Raw genomic sequence first — 20,785 nt, 5'->3', positions numbered from 1 at the left:
AGCAGAGTGACTGTTTATTATGTTCATTTTATATGTTTATAATATCACAGATATTGCCAAAATAAACATTTTCCTTTTAAAATATTATGTAAGTAATCATTAATATTTGTTACAAGATTACAAAGCCAAAATTACTTTTTAATTGTTCATTATAATAGATTATATGGAAATAGAGAAGTACTATTCAGGCAATCATTAGAATCTTCAGAATAGGATTTGAAAGTGCAAGAAAGACCACCAAATTAGGAGTCAGACATTCTGGGTTCTGGCTATGGTTTTGTCACAAGCTCTTTGGTCTTGGGCGTGTTGTTAAATCAAGTTCATTTTACTTCACAACATTGTTACAGGATGTCATTGTTATATTCTTGATTGACATCAAGATGGGTGGTACCAAAAGGAGCTAGAACTTGGGACTTAGCCTGCATGGTGACATTGTCAGGCAGCATCTTGGCACTGAGGTGGGAGAAAGAGTCAGATAAGAGTGTGTCATCTTTGAAATCAGATGGCCTGGCTTCAAGTCCTTTCTTGATCACTTACCACTTGATAAGCTTGGCCTCTTGGCTTTAATTTCTACATGCCTCAGTTTTCTCATCTTTAAAAAGGGATAAGAATCATAATAATGTCTATTCATGAGGGTCGGGAAGATTAAGCTAGTTAACGTGTGTAGTCTTAAGAATAATCTCTGACACATTCATCCAGCAAATAGTTTTAGAGCACCTATTGTTAGGCTCTGTTTTAGATGCTTGGAATATACCAACAGCAGAACAAAGATCTTTGTCCTCACAGAGCATCCATCCCATTAGATAAAGACAATGAAGATGAAACATAATAAACAAGTGAGTTAGATCATATGTTAGACAATAATAAGCACTATAGAGAACAGAAAATGTAGAAAGGAATGATTCAGGAGTGCTACCCCACAAGAAGTGGCAGGTAGAGGAAATTTTCAATACGTGATCAGAGAAGACCTCATTGAGAAGTTGACATTTGAGGAGAGACATCCAGCAGTTGCAAGAGATGATGGAAGTACCTTCCATGTAGAAGTAAAAGGTCAAGTCCAAAGCTCTAAGGTACCAAGTCTAAACCTGGAGGTTTGGGGCTGATGAGGCTGAGGAGAAGCAAAAGGGAAGCAAAGGAATAGAAACCAAATTAGAGAGATTAGGGGTAGTATTGTGGAAGGCTCTATAGAGTGAGGAGGGTTTTTTTCTAAGTCCAAAGAGGATCGTGCAGGCAGAGGAATAATACTCAGTATTAACAATTATTAGCTATTATGATTAGTCCCTGTGATGCAAATATAGCAGCTGGTAATAGATAAAGCTGTAACCAGGCAAGCATGAGGTTAGCATCTAGAATGTCAGCCAGGGGCTGCAGTGGGTACCCCTGTAGGCGAGTGGAGAACAGCTTCTGGGAATGGTGCCAGTACGCGGTAAGCTGTAAGCGAAGGTCTAGGTCAGCCACAATCATGCTCAGGGTTATCCAGGAGCAGGCATATCATAGTGCTTAAGAACAAAATAAGAAGGATCTGAAACCCAATAAACCCAGTTAAAATCTTTTCTTCTTTTCCAACCCTAGGACTGTGTGTACTAGAGCAAGTTACACAACCTCTCTGTACTTAATTTGTCTCATTTGTACAATAGGAATATTAATATTTATCTCAAGGGGCTCTGTGCAGATTCAATGTATCATAAATATAAAACACTTCACACGTATGTAGCTTTTGCTCTATAAATGGTAGCGATTGCCATTGGCAAGTGAAAAGCACCCAGCCACAGGGACTGAGACTTAGACTCCTGATGAGAGCATACTGAGGCCACAAGGTAGGTCTCCAAGCTCGCAGTAAGTAGGGACCCAACCAGGTGCCAAGATGGAAAATTAGGAAAGAAGAACAATATGGGGATGCCACTCCAGGGGCTGGGACGCATGCAGGGGGTGGTGCCAAGGCATATGGAAAGAGCCCGGTTGCCTTAACAGAGAGTTTAAATCAGAATATGATCTGTGGCAGACTGATGTGATGCCAGGTTTCTGCCCTGGTAGATTAGAGACAGGGATGGCCCTGTCAGGTCAAAGTTGCTAAATGGGAGGACCCCAGCATAGAGGATGGCAGGGCTCAGACGCAGAGCAACTAGCAAGTTATTATGGAAATGATCTCCACGGTTGCTCTGGGCTCTATAATTCCCCATTTCTAAGTATTGATAAATAATTTGAAAATGCCGAATATAATGGTCGTTTTCTAGTTTATTGTATAAAACCTAAAGCTTACTATTAGAATGCTAGCAGCAATTTGTTTTGCTATTTTATTTTCAGCTCATATGTTATTTCAGAGCTGATCAAAGGCATTGGTTGCAAAGTAGAAAATAAATCACGCTTCTAAATAAACCACTAAAGAGTGTTAAATTGATTTAAGTGATTTTAGGAATATTAATATTTAAAACATCTGTGTCCCAAGCCTCTTTATGACTACCTATAGCAATAATAACTACCATTTCATTCTACCATTCTTCATCTTACAATATTACATAGTAAACTGTGTAAAAACATTATTTTTTTTAGCACTGGAAGAGAAGTGTGGGGTTTCGGCTATTTATTTATGTTTAAATATCTTGAATTTTATTCAGTCAATAAAAGTATACTCGATTAATGCATTTATTATACTCTTTGCCTAGGTTGAGGTGAATGGAGTGCAGTGTTTGTTTTTTATTATTAAAGAAAACTTTGCCTTTAACTCACATTCCTCTGCAGTAAATCTGATTTTAACCAGTATGTATTTCAGGATTAGTCCCAGTCTTGAGAAATTTTCTAGCTTCAGAATTTCACATCTTTGACTTATCTGAAAATATTGTTAAAATTGCATACATTATTTTTATAGATTTTTTTTTTTTTACATGGGGAAAAGAAAGTATCTGCAGTGTTAAATGGAATATCGATGAATGTCCTTCGGCAGGAGGGAGGGGCTGGGCACCAGAGGGTCCCGTGCATGCGCTTTGGTGTTAGAGTCACCCAGGCTGCACAGTTTGACAGCCAGCTCTATGAGTGAAGACACACTGGTGATAAAAGCAACCAGACATCTGGATCACAGTGCACACATTCAAAGGCATTTCTGAACTGTTCGCACATTTGTACTCACCCGGGTCCCCAGCCTTGCCCAGGGCTCGCTCATCATTTTCTCTTCTGCCTCTGCCTGTCTTCATCTTTTTTTTTTTTTTTTCTTTCCAGCAACCTCCCTTTTCCTTTCCAAGTCACCTCCATCTGCTTATGTGTCAGTGTGGCCCGCCTGCCACACGGCTGGCTGAGGAATCCAGGAGCCCTCCCCGCCTCTGCCCAGCACGGCCGCACGCCTGTCACTGCTCCGCGCTCTGCGCCACACTGGCTTGTTTTGTCAATAACCATTTATTTGTTGCTGGAATAGTAGCAGCCATTACATCTGACCTCCCTGTTTCATCAATTATGGATAGATTATTGGATGTGAACATCTGCAAAAGCTTGCTGTTGAACTCACCTCCTGGCTGGGATTAGATAAAGTACTAAACTGTTGTTTATTGTCAGGCCAAAACTCTACTGGGAAGGCGGGGAATTCCAAGAGTGGCAGTGCCCCATCAGAAGGACCAAAAATCGTTTCGTATTGCCACTGTTTCCCCTAAGATTCCAGCCATTTATTATTTACACTTATTACTAGTTGTTATAACCTACTTGATAAAAGCTCTTGGCAGGCATCGCATTTCCAGTCATGGTCGCATCTGTCAGAATGGAAATGACTCATAAATTGTTTTCTTGCCTCTTCCATCACGGCGGAAGGGTAATAGATGAAGCTTCCTCTGTGTGCGAATATTCAGAGGAAGGCTTTCCTCCCATGTTTTGTTTTAAAGAAACGTGTTCACCCAGCTTGATCTGAAAGCATTACACCGTGGGTCTAAATTAGGGTTTACCGAGTTTACCAGCGTAGTGGCTGGTGGTGAAAAGGATATGAGATTGTACAGAGAGAATATGCTGAGAATGTTTTTCAAGGCTTTCATGGATTTCTGAGAAGGGGGAACCAGAACGAAATGTTATTGAATCCTGCCTTAAATGAGGGAGAAATCTAGTAAGAGGGATTATGAATAGATGATGGCTCTACCTCCAGGGGGAAAGACAAATCTCCTAGTGGGAATTGATTCATGCAGAAATGTAGAAATTTTCACAGTGTTAGTGTTTATTAAAACCTCCTAGGTAATATAGAACACTAATATAGAACACACTTGGATTCTTTCCTGTGGAGCCAGAAACCATTATGTTCAAAGTGCTCAAATGGAAGAAAGTTGGTATGTCACCACTTCAGGGGAAGCTGAAGAACTTGGTTTGTCAGCGAGCTAGTGACTTTTCACCGCTTGCCTGTCTGTCTTAGGTCGTTGCCTATGAAGATAGAAATCACATTTGGTTGTCATCAGCCTAGATTAAAAGAAAGAGAGAAAATGTTTATCCTCCTTCCACAGATAGGAAGAATTATTTCCTCAAGATACCATGACTACTCTAACAATTGCAGCCTTGGATCGGTTTGTCCTTACTGAGCATAAAGGGCTCATCATGGGGAAACTTAGTCATTTGGGAATATGATTAAATGAAACAAGCACACATTTAGTAGGGTGTTCTTATGTCATTTTGAAAAGTCATTCAAGTCCTCTTTTAGGAATTTGGCCTGCCAGCTGATACTTGATTTCTTGGACTGGCTAAAAAACTTCCCACACTTTCCATTTACCATAGTTACGAAGTGTCATATCTTTTTTCTTTATTGAATGAGATAAAATGCAAAACATATATAACATAATGTAATATAATTAATATATAAACTATAATGTGTGTTATAATTAATATATAAACTATAATGTGTATTATATTTAATATATATTAATTTTATACTTAATTTATATAAGAGCTTATTTTTCTTTAAGCCAATTAATTATATGTAATGTTATTATAAAGAAAACATCTCATTATAAATACATTATTAATATAATACAATTATAAGAGTATTCTATAATACAACAGCTCATTATATCCATAGTGATTTTTTTGCAAGTACTTCACTACCAGACCCTTCCAAGGGCTCTATTGTATTCATCTAACAATATTCAGCATTAACATAAAACTAGGAGCTCGGGATATAAAGGAAAGCAAAACAGATATGGTTCCTGTCCTCATGGCACTTACGATCTAATAGTAGAGAGACCAATATTAATAAGCAGATACATATGATCCTGTGGTGAGTGCTGGACTAGCATGAGGAAATGGTCTATGTGTGCGCAGGGACTGGAAGAGTCAAATGTGAAATAAGAAAGAGCAATGCAGGCAAAAGGATGGTGGAGGTGGACAGCAGTGGGCTCATTCCTGATAGTGAAAGGTCTGTATGGCTGCAGAGAGGCTCCCAGAATCCCACACATTCCAGCAAGACATAAATGTTGACATCTTTGCACTGGCAAAGTGAGTGACAATACATGTTTGGTCAAATTAGATTTGCCTGGCACTTCATTTGATTCAGTTTGCCACCACCATCTTTAGTCTCCATAAATAACAGACAACTGAAATTACTGGTAATGTTATCATAGGTATAATGGAATCATTTGTCACAATCACTTTTCATCCTCATATAAACATAACCAAGTGGAGTTTGAGAATTTCCTAGTTTAAAAAAAATACACAAACTTTTTTTTCATTCAAAATCTTTGCTGAAAATGAAATCTCTCATCATGTTTTATAGAACCTGTTTTTTTTTTTAAAAAAAAAAAAAAAAAAAAAGAACCTGTTTTTGCTGGCCAACTGCCATGGAAATAATTATCCTGTACTATCTTTCACTGGGAAACTTGGTGGGGGAAAAGCCTTGAAGTTATTTACTTGCCACTTTAGCTCTAGAGAGCCCTTTTATCTCTCAATACTTCTGTTTCATTCTTTAGGTATAAGAAAGAGATTCATTCAGTTTACCTCAAGTAAGGGAAGAACTTGTAGAGATTCCTATGGTAATGAGAGGAATCACCCCATGGATACCTAGGGTCAGGGGACGGTTGGGTCTCATGGACTGACAGATTCTTGGGAACTAGAGGATCCCTAGAAGACGAGGAGCTGAGTTTTCTTATTATCCCCTCAGCAGCAGCGGTCAGTTGGATTCACTTTATTGACCTAACTCAATCACTCTCTTGATGTTCATTTATCTTGAAGTACCTCCTCACTCAGCCATTACCAACTGCTCAATGGGTTTGAATTTCCTAAGACAGCATGATAGAACTTACTAATCACTATAGTCTCCCACCAAATAGAACTTTTTATGTCAGGCCACCTGATAGATTATTGGACTGCCCTTGGTTAAGGGCCTTCTAGCAAAATATAAAACAAAGTCTCCAATGAGTTTTCCTAGCAAGAACTTAAGGGTAGGGAAAATTTCTTTTTAAGGAGCTGTAAATAAAACTCACACTATGATTGAGTTGTATAGGATAAATATGGTTATGCTTTCTGATTTATAGTATAGAAAATAATTGAGAATTAGAATTGAAATTCTTCACAAATATGTCTCTCATAAACATACTGCAAAACTCTAATGACCAATTTAGAAATGGCAGTTTCAGGTAATAGGTTCCAACTTACTATTCAGAAAATTTTTATTTTTAACTGCAAGTGTAATTCTATTTCATTATTTTGGGGTTTGAGAGTCCTCTGTATATTGGACATCTAGAGAGAGAGTTTTAGGTAAAAGGAGATTCTTAGAATTTTCTTGAGATTTATTTCTATCTTTATAGCCTTTGAAAATACAATATAAACTTGTAGTATATGAGAGATAAACTAGCAATTCTAATTCAGTTTACATAATTTAAGGATAGCCTTGAACTTTCATCAAATTCTTAAAAATTTTAAGTGGTAAAAGAAAAATTTGCTTTTTTTGAAGAGACCTGATCATTGCATTGATAGCAACTGCTATTTATTATGAACCCAAAACATTGCAGATTCAGCTCTCCTTGATATCAGCTATTCTAGTTTAGTGACATTCTTTAAAAAGCAATTCATTAGGGGCAACCCCAGTGGCTCAGCAGTTTAGTGCCGCCTTCAGCCCAGGGTGTGATCTTGGAGACCTGGGATCGAGTTATGGGGCTCCCTGCATGGAGCCTGCTTCTCCCTCTGCCTGTGTCTCTGCCTCTCTCTCTCTCTCTCTCTCTCTCTCTCTCTCTGTGTCTTTCATGAATAAATAAATAAAATCCTTTTTTAAAAAAGCAATTCATTAGGAATATGTGTGATTTTTCAAATAAGAGGGAAGTATGAAAATGACATTTCAGTTGAATGAAGGGACTCATCATTTTGTTTCTTTAAAAAAGAAAAAACAAAAAACAAAAACAGAATAGGGACGCCTGGGTGGCTCAGCGGTTGAGCGTCTGCCTTCGGCTCAGGGTGTGATCCTGAGATCCTGGGATCGAATCCCACATCGGGCTCCCTGCATGGAGCCTGCTTCTCCCTCTGCCTCTGTCTCCGCCTCTCCTTTCTGTGTCTCTCATGAATAAATAAATAAAATCTTTAAAAACAAACAAACAAAAAATCAAAATAGATTTATCAGGGACTTTAAAGCCAAGAAGAAATTATTGAAAACAACCAGAGCCTACCTTATATTACTAAATATATCAATATAGAGTTCTGAACTCCAACTAATATTTTTGAAAGGGAGAATTATAGATCATTTGGTACTACGCCATTATCTTCCAGACTTGGATACTGAAGCTCAGGGTAAGCAAGTGACCTGTCAAAGCCACACCCTGAGCTAATGGCAGGAGAGAATCTAGAACTCATACCTCTTAACATTCAATCCTTTCTGCACTAGACCACATAGCCTTCCTGTTAGTGTCAGGCAATGTAAACAGTATGTAACAGTTATTCCAAATGGTGAATAATGCATTTCAGGAAAAGGGATTTCACACTCCAAATGATCAATATAAATAGTAAGGCTAGCCTGCTCCTAACTTAAGAATATAGTTTCAGCAGAATGCAAAATATTTAGCTACTTTGTGTGTTACAGTTTACAGAGCTGCATACCTTGCTTGTCCTCAGTGCTTGCTCATTCAATATAACAGATCTGTAGCATAGGATAGCTGTATTTACCGATTGTCCAGATACTATAACTTTGCAAAAGATGTACTAAGAGCCTGTAAGTGATATGAGACCAGTTCTGCTTACCCTCATTTTTTCCATCTCTGATTGCTGGCTCCAGTAAAGTGCTCAGAATGTTGCTACGGTCCAGTCTGGTCCTCAGCCTGTTACTGCAGTGCTTGTCAGAAATCATTAGCCACTGATTTCTTTGACTAATGTTGCAGTTGATTGTCTGAATCATGCTCAGACACTGTAAATGAGGCAGAAACATCCTTTCTGCTCACCAACTGTGAAATGGCTAAAGGGGGTTAGATTGCCAGAAATCAGAATAAATGTATTTCCTATCAGATTTGACATTGATTTCAAGCACAAGATGGCAAACTGGATTTTTTTTTTATTTCTGTATTGCTTATTGCACAAGAGTAAATCTGTATCATTGCCTCTTTCTCCTCAAAGTAATGCACGGAATTGAGCACAGTGCCAAACTTTTGTTATGAAATGGCACAATTTTGTGTTTGTGTAGAAGATGTATAACAAACAGACTGTTAGCTGCGCTATCTTTTTATGGTGGGCAGGGAAGAGGAAGTAAAAAATACACCCTGGATAATAGACTTGACTTCTTTACAAACAAACCCAATGGATCCCTCTTTATGGTTTCATAGACATTTATGGTCCAGGTGTGTTTATTTAAACTCTTCCAGAACTCAGACAAAACTAGAAATGAAACATTCAAATGTGTTTAAACTGTTGGGGTTACGTTCTCACTCATTTCAGAGTCTCCTGGATGACTCTATATGTTTGGAGGCTTTGAGGAGGGAAAACAGCTATCTTTCAGTATTGGTAGGACTGTCCGGGATGAGGGATGGACTTGTTCTGGGTTGTCCCACAAAGCACAATCATGGTGAGCACATGGAAGTAACAGATTTTACTTAACTTAACCAATAGTTTTTCTCATTAACTCTTCAGCAATAGAGTGGCTGGCTTCACAAGGGTGTGGCTTCCAATAATGAAAATAGTTGAGGCAAAAGCTAAATCAAGATTGCTTAACATCAACACTATTCACATTTTGGGCTGGAAAATTCTTTGTTATGGGGGCTACAGTGTGCGTTGTAGGGTACCTAGCAGTATCCTTGGCTTCTTTTTAACTAAGTAAATGACAGTAGCAACCCTCCCAATTATGACGACCTCAGATATCTCCCAGACATTACCAAATATACCCTAGGGGGCACAATCACCCCCCGTTTGAGAGCCACTTAGATAAGTAAGGTAAGTATTTGGGGAAATTAAGCATTTGCTTTATTTAAATCTTTAGTAGGTATTATTAATACCTCATCTTATTGGAACCTTATAACATCCCTTCCAGGTAGACTTTATTCATTTCCATTTTATACCTGAGGAAATAGGCTCAGAGAGAGTAAGTCACTTGACACATGTCACTCAGCTCAGTAGTAGACCTGTGTGACTTGAAAGCCTATGGTTTTGAAAAAAAAATGTGAACACCCAGAGGGAAATTTGATTAATTATCCCATAAGGCTCCTCCAAAGCCTGGTCTATGCCCTCAGAGGAGGAGTCCCTACTGATTTCAAATATTGAATTAACTAAGGAAGAGAGCAGTGGGGGAGGGTGGTAAGTGAAGAAAGGAATGTACATAGAAAACAATTACGAAAAATTGAAGTAAAAGTAGGATTGTTTTCTTTAAAATTTTTGCAAAATTACAAAATTTCCATCCCAAATGGGCTAAATGTTAGAACTTACTTTATGTGGTGGTTTCCATGCATTGTTTTCCTACAGAAACAAAGATAGGGTCACTGACCAGAGCATAGAGGCCAATTTCAACCTTTTGTCATTGATCTGTATTAGTTTGAGTTATGCATGCTCAGTACTGTGCCAGAGGGAGAAAGAAAAATATTTTCCTCTCATTTTCCTAGATACGGGAACAACTCTGCATTAAATCTTTTGAGGGCCACCTGGTCGGTTAAGTGTCCGACTCTTGATCTCAGCTCAGGTCTTGATCTCAAGGTCATTGGGTGTGGAACCTACTTTAAAAAAAATTAAACTTGGATAATGGGAAACAAGGCAGGCAACTGCACAATCTTGGATGTGGCATATTTCAACCAAACACATTGAGCTGCCTAGAAAGTAGAAAGACAAAAACTATGAATAAAAAAAGTCCTACAAAAGACTGCGTTTATGTGCATGTAGAATAAAGAACAAAAATGAATAACCCACCTTACCTTCAAAACAATAATCAAATTCATCGCTTGTAATCAAATAGATAAATTGCAACTTGAGTGTTTATTATTTAATAGCATCCATTAAGACTGTGATTACTTAGAACACATTACTAGATAAACATTCTATGGGTGAACCTTAAAGCGGACTTTCTTCTGGACACTGTTGCTTCTGTGTACTCTGGTAAAGTTTCTTTCCCATTGTAGCACTCCTTCCCTTCCGCAAATCTTCGTTCAAGATGCCCTTGTCACCACTGACCCAATCCTGTCATGCCTTTAAAGTGCAGATTGAGTTTCTCTTCCTTTAGTAAGCCTTTCCCAGTTCTTCATCTTCCTACACTATCTGAAATTCACTCAATTTATTCATACGATTACAAATTTTCTCCCCATTGCCCAGATACAATGTAGACTACATGGGGGAAGGGGTTTTGTATTATTTGCTGATGTATGTCTAGCACCTAGAACAAAGCTTGGCCCATAGGAAACACCCAGTCTTTGTTTAATGAATGCTTTTGGACTAGAATTTTAGCCCTTTATACAGACTTATAGCACTATATAATATCAATGCCCATAAATCTTATTGCCTTAGTAAGGCCTTTAAGAGCAGAGATGGATCTCTATTACATATACAGACATGTAATATACATTGTGTACATAATATATATATATATATATATATATTTACCTTGCAGTTACATCTAATGATCACATAGAATATACTGGAAGAGGACTTTGCATAATACATTGGTTCTGAAGGTTGAGCATTATGAAGAAAGCAATAATGAGAGGGAGTTACCTTTTAGGTATCAGTGACTTCCAAACACCTGACCTTCACAGCTGCTGATACACATTTCCCTTCTTCGCTTTTTTCATCTCTTCTGTAATAAGGAGATTGTAAGAAAGTGTGTGAAGCCTCTAGAAAACCTGAGGTATAGAAGTGGACCCCCCCAAAAAAGGTTATAAAAATCAGTACCTGCTTAAGGGATCGTATCATGAGGCCAAATTTTAAGTGAAAACTGGCCTTTTTGTTGTTTGTTTTATAAACTTGCCCCAAATTATCCCATACACACTATCTGAACTGCTTCATTTCATTTTGTTAGACTGCATAAAACTCCACCTAGAAGAAGGGATTTGGGGCTAGCAAGCATCCTTTTTAAAACTACAACTTCTAGGAGCGCATGTAGGTTAACTCAGTAGGTTAAGTGTCCAACTCTTGATTTTGGCTCAGTTGTAATCCAGCCCCAAATCAGGCTCTATGCTCAGCAGGGATCTGCCGGAGATTCTCTCCCTCTGCCCCTCCCCCTGCTCTCTCTCTTTTTCTCTCTCTCTCTCAAAATAAGCAAATCTTAAAAAACGAAACAAAAAGCACTACAACTTCTGAGTAGTTAGTGATCTTTGAGTCATTCATACGTGTGTATGAACTACTTTAACCAACTATTATCCTTCTATCTATCACTCAGCTGAGGAAATTTCCCTGGTGAAATACAAACACACAGGGTGAGGGAGGTGCATCAAATGGGAACAGGGCAGACACCAAGGTATTTTGGAATGTTTTCTAAGGCAGACCTTTCTTTCCCCTCCCCCCCCCCGAAAAAAAGAGAAAACTTATTTTCCTCCACCTCTCTTCTTTCTTTTCCAAGCAGCACACATAGCTAAAAATGAAAGGGTAAAGTGAGAAATCATTGTAGTGATAGCACTTTCTATATTTTGACTATGGTGGTGGTGGTTCCATGAATAGATGCATGTGATACAATCTCATAAAATTAACACTGACATGCACGTGCACACACACACACACATATACACACAGAGGAGCATGTGTAAAACTTGTGAAATCTGAATGAAGTGGGTGAATTATATCAACATCAATTTCCTGGTTATGCTACTATACTGTAGTAACGCAGGATGTTATGTGGGTGAAGGATAAATGAGAGTGCTCTGTATTAGTTCTCACAATTGCATGTGAATCTACAATAATGTTAAAATGCATAAAGGTTTTAAAACAAATTGACTGGGACAGTGTTTTCTTATAACAGCTGGCTAGCAGAGGGGTGCAGAGAGGACTCCATCTAATCTGGGAAAGTTAGGCCAGGAGTGATGGTCATTATAGTGGTTTAAGCAAGTTTCAGCTGTGAAAACAAATATAAGAGCCATTATTGCTGGGATTTTTTTGTCTGTGTTATTATTGTCTAAAGTAAGGGAACTATAAGAGAGGAGTAGCAGGGGGATGAAGAATGAATGAGAAAATAGAGGAAGACAAGAAGTGGGGGGTCAATATAAAATGGATCATTTTCTTTTGTTCCAAGGCACCCTCATACTGGAAATCCTCAGCATGTAAAGAAGAGAAAACAATTGGGTATTTTGATATTAATAGACTAAATAATGACTTCTTATGTATCTGTCCTTGAAGGTTCCAAAGTTCAGGCACAAAATTTATTCTTAAAATCTTCTGGGAGGGGATCCCTGGGTGGCGCAGCGGTTTGGCGCCTGCCTTTGGCCCAGGCCGCGATCCTGGAGGCCCGGGATCGAATCCCACGTCAGGCTCCCGGTGCATGGAGCCTGCTTCTCCCTCTGCCTGTGTCTCTGCCTCTCTCTCTCTCTCTGTGTGACTATCATAAATAAATAAAATTAAAAAAAAAAAATCTTCTGGGAGGACAAGGCTACTCTTCTATTCTTTTTTCTCAATCTCTCTCTCTCTCTCATTCTCTCTCTCTCTCTCTCTCTCTCTCTCACTCTCCCTCTCTCCCTCTCTTTTTCTTCCCCCTCTCACTCACTTTGTTGACAGGTGACAATCTTGACTTAAGTCCAATGCTCCCTTGAAGGGTATTGCAGCAAAAGAAATTAATGATCCTTAAAATTTTGTTTCACAGCAAACAATTCTTCAAAGAGTTCATCACATATTGCCAGCATTATTCTTTTGCACATTCTCATTTTTTTATGCTAGGTATTCTATTAGCTTTGTTTCTAGGTGATCAATAGAAATTATCTCATTTTAAGAATTTGGATTTCATTTGGAAATGCCTTTTCAGGTAAATCAGTTTTATTCTAGTGGGAAGATAGAGCCCATTGTCTTTAAAACTTCAAGTAAAATAGTTTTCAATGCTTCATCTCCATTATTCACTGAAATTTTTGAAGCAATTTGAGTAGCCATGTAGCACTCAAGTTTTATTAGGCATATGAACTGATTTTTCCAACTGTGATAACCTTGTAATCATGTGCATTTTGGTGTTTATTTAAATTTACCTAGTACTGTACTTAATCGGTTTTGTCCTTTGTCATTTGACAAAGGTTGATTAAGTTCATTGTCAATAAAGTTTAAAGATGCATAATGAATTTCCAATTCATCAAAATAGTTTGCACCAGAGAGTCTTTATTCTATTCTCTTATCTTTGATTTGTGATGATAGAATTTAACATTCTAGACCCTGGAGATGTTTCCAACATACTGCTTATTTGAGGGATATGCAGTCAAGTACAGGGGATCCCTCAGATCTGCATACTGTATTTTCTCAATCGAAGTATATTCTTTGTAAAAAAAAAATCTATGATTTGTCTAATGATTTAAAAAAATTAATGTTTATTCATTTGGAAATTATACCCTACCTACTTTCATTAAAAAGCAGGTATGGTAGCCTACCATAAGAGCAACATAAAACAACTTTAGTTTCTACACAATTAGTAATCTTATGTTATTTTTCCACTTTTATGAGTTTTTCCTTTGTATTTTAGCAATGTCCTTTATACTCCCCTTAGATCGAACTACAGGATTCCCCAATCTGCTGAATTTCACCTTGTGTTTCCTTGTCACCTGTCTGCCATTTCCTGTCTCCCGCTAGAGCTCACACTCCTGAGGAGCAGAGGTGCTGTCTGATTTAGATGAGCTCCTCTGTGGTGCTTTGTAGGTCTTCAGTTTGGACATCATGTCATTCATTGCTTCCCGACTGGGCCAGTAATGAACTAAATGCTTCCCTCTACGTATACAGTTCCTGTTTTTAGGTAAAATGTGTGAGCTGATGCATGAGCTCCCTCAATCCACAAATTAAAACATGTTGCCTTTACTTTGAGGGAGGCCCCTATCAGAGCTGTTCACTAGTGGTTGGTTAACAGACTCCCAAAGAATTCTTGTCCTGTGGTTTACATAGCAATCTATATTATCTCCTGGTGGCTCTCACGACAACTCTCAGAAACAGGTTTTCTTTTTCATTTCTGAAAAAGAGTTCTTCAGGAGCTTTCCTGGAAAAATGTGTGAAAGGACTTGAGTTCAAGTCTTCTTACTCTGAGGTTAGTGTTCATCCCAGTAGACTACATCTGGCTCCAGGAGGAAGCTTCTGTGGAGTCAAGTCTGAGAGCAAAACCAAAAGCCCAGACTGAGCTCGTTTTTACCCCTGCTGCTTCCAGGAAATCATGCACACCTGTGTGGGATAGGAGTCATCAGCACTGAAGTATTTACCTGTAATTTCTTGGGTACCTACCTTCTTATCCACAGAGTAAAGAGGCATACCCCTAAGATAATGGGTGCCTGTGGGTATTTGCTGTACTGCTTCGGTGGCCAGCGGCATGGGAGAGTATGCAGTATAAGTATGGGATAAGCCCTGGGGAATCCTGCTAATTTGAGTAGTACCTCAACCCAAAGCTCTGTACCACAAGACTGTAAATGCCTTCAGGGCTGCAAGCATGTTCCCTTGTATGGAAGATTTCTTAGGGTCTAACATAGTACCTGGTACACAGTAACAATATTTGCTAAATAAATAGTTTGTGGCAGGAAATATAAAAATACTCAATCTTAAAGTTGTAGAATGTCATATAAAGATATATGGGCCAGAAAAGACACTAGAAGGTCTCTTTCTAAATATTTTGGTATTTAGATTCAATAAAGTCTCTTATAAATTCACAAAATTCATGAATTCTGCCCTTTAACTGAGAAAGGTCTATGTCAAGTTATATCAGACTTAATATAGATGTTGTCAGTTACGCAAGACAAAGTGAAAAGAATATTTTCAGGTTTATACAAGGCATATTAAGAGGCTTAAAATTAAGAATGAAAATTTTGATCTTTGTAGGTTTAACAGGAATTAAAACACTGGGTCATTATGTATGAGTAAACTTTAATATCAGTGTTATATCAATGAGCAGCCACTTATAAAAAACACACACAAAACAAATTTTATGAGGTATCACAATGGCCTCATTGAAATTATTTCCCAAATATTAACCTTAAGAAAGTAGAGTCAAATGTCAACACTGCCTCTAATACTTAAATCTTCCAAGCTGCCTAATTCAGGCAGTAGCATACAGCACGTATTTATGTCCTCCTTCACCCTGACTCTCTCTCAACGGCTGTCAAATGACTTTCACTAATTCTGTCTTAGAAAATGTGCAAAAAGGATTTCCATAGAGGTCTTTGGAGATTTCCTGTGTCCTCATGTGTGTAATAGGTTGGGTCAAGTAACAATAAAGGAAGAAGGAAGAATAGGAATTTTGTTTTACGTATTTTCCTCCTTCTGGCCACTGAAAGAAAAAAAGAATAAAAAGGAAAATTATACCATAAAAATGATATCAGTGTTAAATTAAATTAAGATCATATGTTTGGCTGTGGCAGCCATAATCTTCTGATTATTGAGGAGATTGTTGGTAATGAAGTACATTTTTAAGAAATATTTTTAGTGTATACCCAATACATGCACAAACTGTGAGATATGCATCTAATAAAATGATAGATTTAGAAATTGCCTAGCACCTAAATTCATGCTTTTCAAAACAGCTATTTATAGAAAGTAAAGTGATATTTAAGCTACCCCAGTAGAATATTATAATCTGCCTTCTATTACCTTAGATAATAGTACCATATTTTAAAATAACGTTGTAAACCATTCAATTATTTATTCACGCCTAAGTTCCATAAATTGGAAGATTTTGGATTGTGCAAGAAAAGAATTATTTTTACAAAAGTAAGACCTCACTGTCATGGCTTAAAGACATTGCTGTGAAACAAGTTATGCTATAGATAAAAATAAACCAAACCAACATGAATTTTTAATAAACAAAAAAGTATTTTATGGAGACATTAGAAACAACTATTAATTTTAATCTTTTTCTGTTACGAAATGAAACATCAGTGAATCTGGCCGTGCTGGATATTTTAATATGTATTTCTTTTCCTGATAGGTCCTTAACACTTACAGTAAAATCTCCACAGACCTGGATGATGATCTCAGCCTGGGGAGAGCCTATGAAGCAATAGCCAAGGTCCTGCAGAGGTAAGTTAGCACATCCTTGTCTTGCTGTCACTGTGAATTCACTCAGCTGTGAAAGACTTAAATTGTTTGAGGTCTGTCGCTTTCCATTACTGCCTGCTTAAATTTTAAGCAGTGCCCTTCTTAAGTGACCCTTTCATCGTTAAGTTATTTTAAACCAATGTGGTATTTTATAATATGCACCTAAACTCTTCTTTGTCTATTCCTCCTTTGTACTATTTTATTTTTGATTTTTTGTAAGTTTAGTGATGACCTTGAATGAAAGGGAAAAATCAGGTCACATCTCACAGGTTAAAAAAGCAAGAGCACAGAAATATATAGTACGCTTCAGTAACTGTGGCTCACCGTAACCTTTCCGGATCTCTTCTTAGAGGAAAGTTTTCACTTATGCTTCAATCCTGCTTCTTCCATTAAGACATCTCTCTTCTGAGCGTACATTTATGGGTAAACAACTGAATGGAAAAACGATATTTCCGCTATTTCATTCAAAACAGAAAATTTAATAAAGTATACCTGAACAACAAATTTTTCCATGGAAAACATATGATGTGCCCTTCACTTGTTGTATTGTGATCATTGTGTAGTCCACTTAATTATCGCATTATGTTGTAATGTTATTATTTAATTCAAGTTATAATAAGAAAAGTTACAAAATTAAGGCTTTGGTTTTTGATATGTTATCTTATACCATGATATGGATGGCTTTTTAATAATGGTGGTGGTAACAGTAGTAGTAGTTAGTAGTGGCAAGAAGAAGAAAAAGAATGGATATAGTTGTGTCAAGTTCTAATTTCTATATTTCAGCTTGTAAACACATACGAGGTAGTGTTTTAAAAGATAAAATTGTTATTTAAAAGGCATTTAAAAGGTTAAATGCCCAGCGAACTGAAAGTACATCACCATTATATAATTACCACTGCCAATATAATAATAATTAATAAATAAATAATTCAATATTAAAATACCAACGCCAATGAAATGAAAGTTCCCTACAAAATACCAGATAAAAGACTATATAAAGAAAATATGGCTATTTACCTGAGGAAGGCAGGGCCAGCCATGGATAAGGTAAGCAACCCATGATTATTATGGTTCTTCCAAGTAGAGATTGGTAACTAGTCTGAAAAATCAGTCCAGCTATCCCTTAAACTTTCACTTTCCACGTGACAATAACAACAGGAAAGAAGCAGATGTTTGGGCACAAAGAAGAATTTTGTAAGTTCTCAATTTAGTGTCTGTTTGTAACACACCAACTCTGACCTTTGGTTCAGTTCATTTTGATTATTAAATTACTTAGCTCTGCTGTTAACACTGCCCAGAATCAGTATAAAATGGTTGGAGTTTTGTCTTGCTTTGTAGTCACAGGCCTGGCCTAAGCCTATGCAGTAAATAAGTGTATCCCTAATTTTATAGTTATAAAATTATTTATAAAATAATTTTTACAAAATGACATTTGTTCCAGCATAACTAAAGAGATAAAATTCCAGGGGAAAATATTTTCTTTTATAAACATATATTGAGCACCTACCATGCCATAAGGGTTGGAATGCCCTCTTGGTTACTGACAGCTTTTATTTTTTAAACTTCTAGATGCATGAGGTTATCTTAAAACATTCTCATGTGTTAGGGCAGCCCAGGTGGCTCAGCGGGTTAGTGCCGCCTTCAGCCCAGGGCGGGATCCTGGAGACCCAGGATCGAGTCCCATGTCGGGCTCCCTGCAAGGAGCCTGCTTCTCCCTCTTCCTCTGCCTGTGTTTCTGTCTCTGTGTGTGTATGTGTCTCTAATGAATAAATTAATAAAACTTTTTAAAAAATAAAATAATTCTCACGTGTTAAAAACAAGTGACTCTCTTGGAATATTTTAATCTCCACTCAGGATCTGAATTCCTGGTCTATACAGTAAAAGCTAAAAGGAGAGTTGAACAATTATATGATAAATATTGGCAACACTAACAGACAAATAATTTGATGTTTTGATTTGGCTGATGGAGTGTTATTGGGGGCTTAGATGTGGAAAAGGATACAGCTATATTTGATATATCATAAAGGAGGGTGTGTTTCTAGCAGGAATCAGGACAATTCTATTCCAACACTCTGGGTACTTGCCTTGGGGCAAACATATAATAGGCAGGAAGATTGATTCCCCACCTCCCTTTTACACCAAATGAAACAAATTCCACTTATAAGAATTCCCATCTATAAGTACCAATGAGGCCATTGATGATTTGCATGGTAGACCTGGGTTCTTAGTTTCATAATGTTATGTGATACATTAGAAAGTACAAGAGATGCTTCTTCTGGGGCTGTAGGGAAGAAGTACCCCAGGGACACTGCAAGCTTTCCAGTGCAAATCTACCATTTTGCAGCATTATTAGTAGTTATAGAGTAGCATTAAGGGGAGTGTAAGCCTCAGCATATTCTTTTACCATTTGTGCAAAATAACTCAAGATACAGATGTTTCAAAAACAAACATTCTTTTCAGGTAGACAACACACCCTAGTTACCTAAGAAGACTTATTAAATCAAGTCCACTGATTACTAAAAATGCCGTGATACATATTTTGTGGTCATTTTTTAAAAATCTCATTTTAAGGGCTTGATGTTCTTTGATATATGCACACACACACACACACACACACGCGCGCGCGCGCGCGCACATATCCTTTCAGAGTCCTAAACTGCCCTCCGATTAGCAGCAACATGCAAGAAATGAAGCACAACCAAAATAGAGGAAATTATGGTAGTGGAGGTGGAGAAGTAAATCAAGCTGCATACGAAGCTTCACATCTTCTCTAAATCTTTTTTCTAACCTGTACAATTGCACAAGTTTCACTAATGGTAGTCCTATCTCTATAAATATACTTTATCTCTTTAAAGGAAATGGAAGAGGATAGCCATGTCTAGCATAAGTGTGTGTCTAAGGCTATCAGCTGAGTGTGCATGAAAAGTGAATAATCTCTAAGGCTAGAAGCTTCTAAAATGGTTATAAGAATTTATACTAAGACTTCAATTGAAAAACATGCCATATTCCCTCAAGACTAAGGACTTGGTAATACAGAGTTGTCCATTTGGTAATGCTGGACCCAGCCATGCCATTAGAGTTATTGATGAAGGCTTTAATAGTGAACAGGTTTGTTATTTTTGCTGTTGTTCTAAATAATATTAATTGCACAAGGGGCTAAGGAGCGTAAAAGAAAATAAGCATTACAATGTCTTTCCCTGCCCCACTTGGAATACTAGTGAAAAAAGGAGGGAGGGTTGATATCCTAAAATGATAAAAAAAAACACGTATGACACAGCTATAAAAGCCAGAATTATGGTCCATAAAACAAAGAGAGAGTGAGTTGAGAAATTGCCAAGTAAATATTATTATTAACAAAGACAGACAATTTGAGTAAATACAGAGAGCAAAATTCCTCAGTTTTCTTTACTGCATTTTTTTGCCTCATTTACTGAAATCACTCATTTTACTGAAATGCCTTGACTCTCCAAATAATCAGCATGACTTTTCAAAAGAATCTGGGGGGAAAATATTCACAAAATGAGAATTGTTCAAGACACATTGGTCACAACTAGCCTACCTCTGGGCTTATTCCATACTCATTGTAAATTTTCTTGCAAACTCGGGTTAAATTATTTCCTAGAAAACTTTCCACAGTGGAGATCTTTCAATCAATCAGTACAAAGTTTCAAGTGTGAAAATTACCTTTCTGTTATAGCTGAAAATTAATTTCTTTTTGCTTGAGAGAAATGACATGCCCTAGTAATTTTCATATATTCTTTAAAATGGAACATCCAGGCTTTGATGCAAAATTTCCTAAAAATGACCCCCCAAAAATACATCAAAAACATTTCTATTAATTCATGAAATTAAGAATAGCTTTTTACATTTTCTCCTGTCACTGATTCCATTTGCCTTATTACTTTCATCTGTGGCCCACAAACTTGGTGGCACAATCAACAAACCCCTTAGTGGCTGTTTCATCTCTGCTCTATTTGATTTCTTCTCTCTGAGTAAATGATTAAGTTTTCATGCATTGGTTCAACCAAAATCTATGTTCACTCAACCACATCCTTTATTGATTACTTCTACTGCAAACAGTAGGCCAAGTGTGATATACATAATTGGACAGTTGTCAGGGGATGTGGGTGTTAACAGTCCTGTTTTCCCAGTTGGAAACTGGAATCACCTTGATACACAAATATTCTGC

The 20,785-nt window shown here is 37.4% G+C and overlaps 1 protein-coding gene across 5 annotated transcripts in view; it reads left to right on the top strand.

The window, feature by feature from the left end:
- TTC29 (tetratricopeptide repeat domain 29) overlaps nt 1–20,785 on the top strand; it is a 237,006-nt gene that overhangs the window by 107,767 nt on the left and 108,454 nt on the right. For 4 of the 5 annotated variants that reach the window (XM_077846272.1, XM_077846273.1, XM_077846274.1 and 1 more), the window contains exon 9: nt 16,487–16,578. In XM_077846272.1, the coding sequence (XP_077702398.1) occupies nt 16,487–16,578 (92 nt within the window). Of the gene's footprint in view, nt 1–3,213; nt 3,670–16,486; nt 16,579–20,785 lie in introns of those variants that run through there. The other variant, XM_077846276.1, reaches the window with a different exon arrangement.

The sequence above is a fragment of the Canis aureus genome, chromosome 13 (assembly GCF_053574225.1).
Source record: "Canis aureus isolate CA01 chromosome 13, VMU_Caureus_v.1.0, whole genome shotgun sequence".
In the NCBI taxonomy this organism is placed as follows: Eukaryota; Metazoa; Chordata; class Mammalia; order Carnivora; family Canidae; genus Canis; species Canis aureus.
Note: the sequence above shows the minus strand (reverse complement) of the source record. Positions and strands in the feature narration are given on the sequence as shown.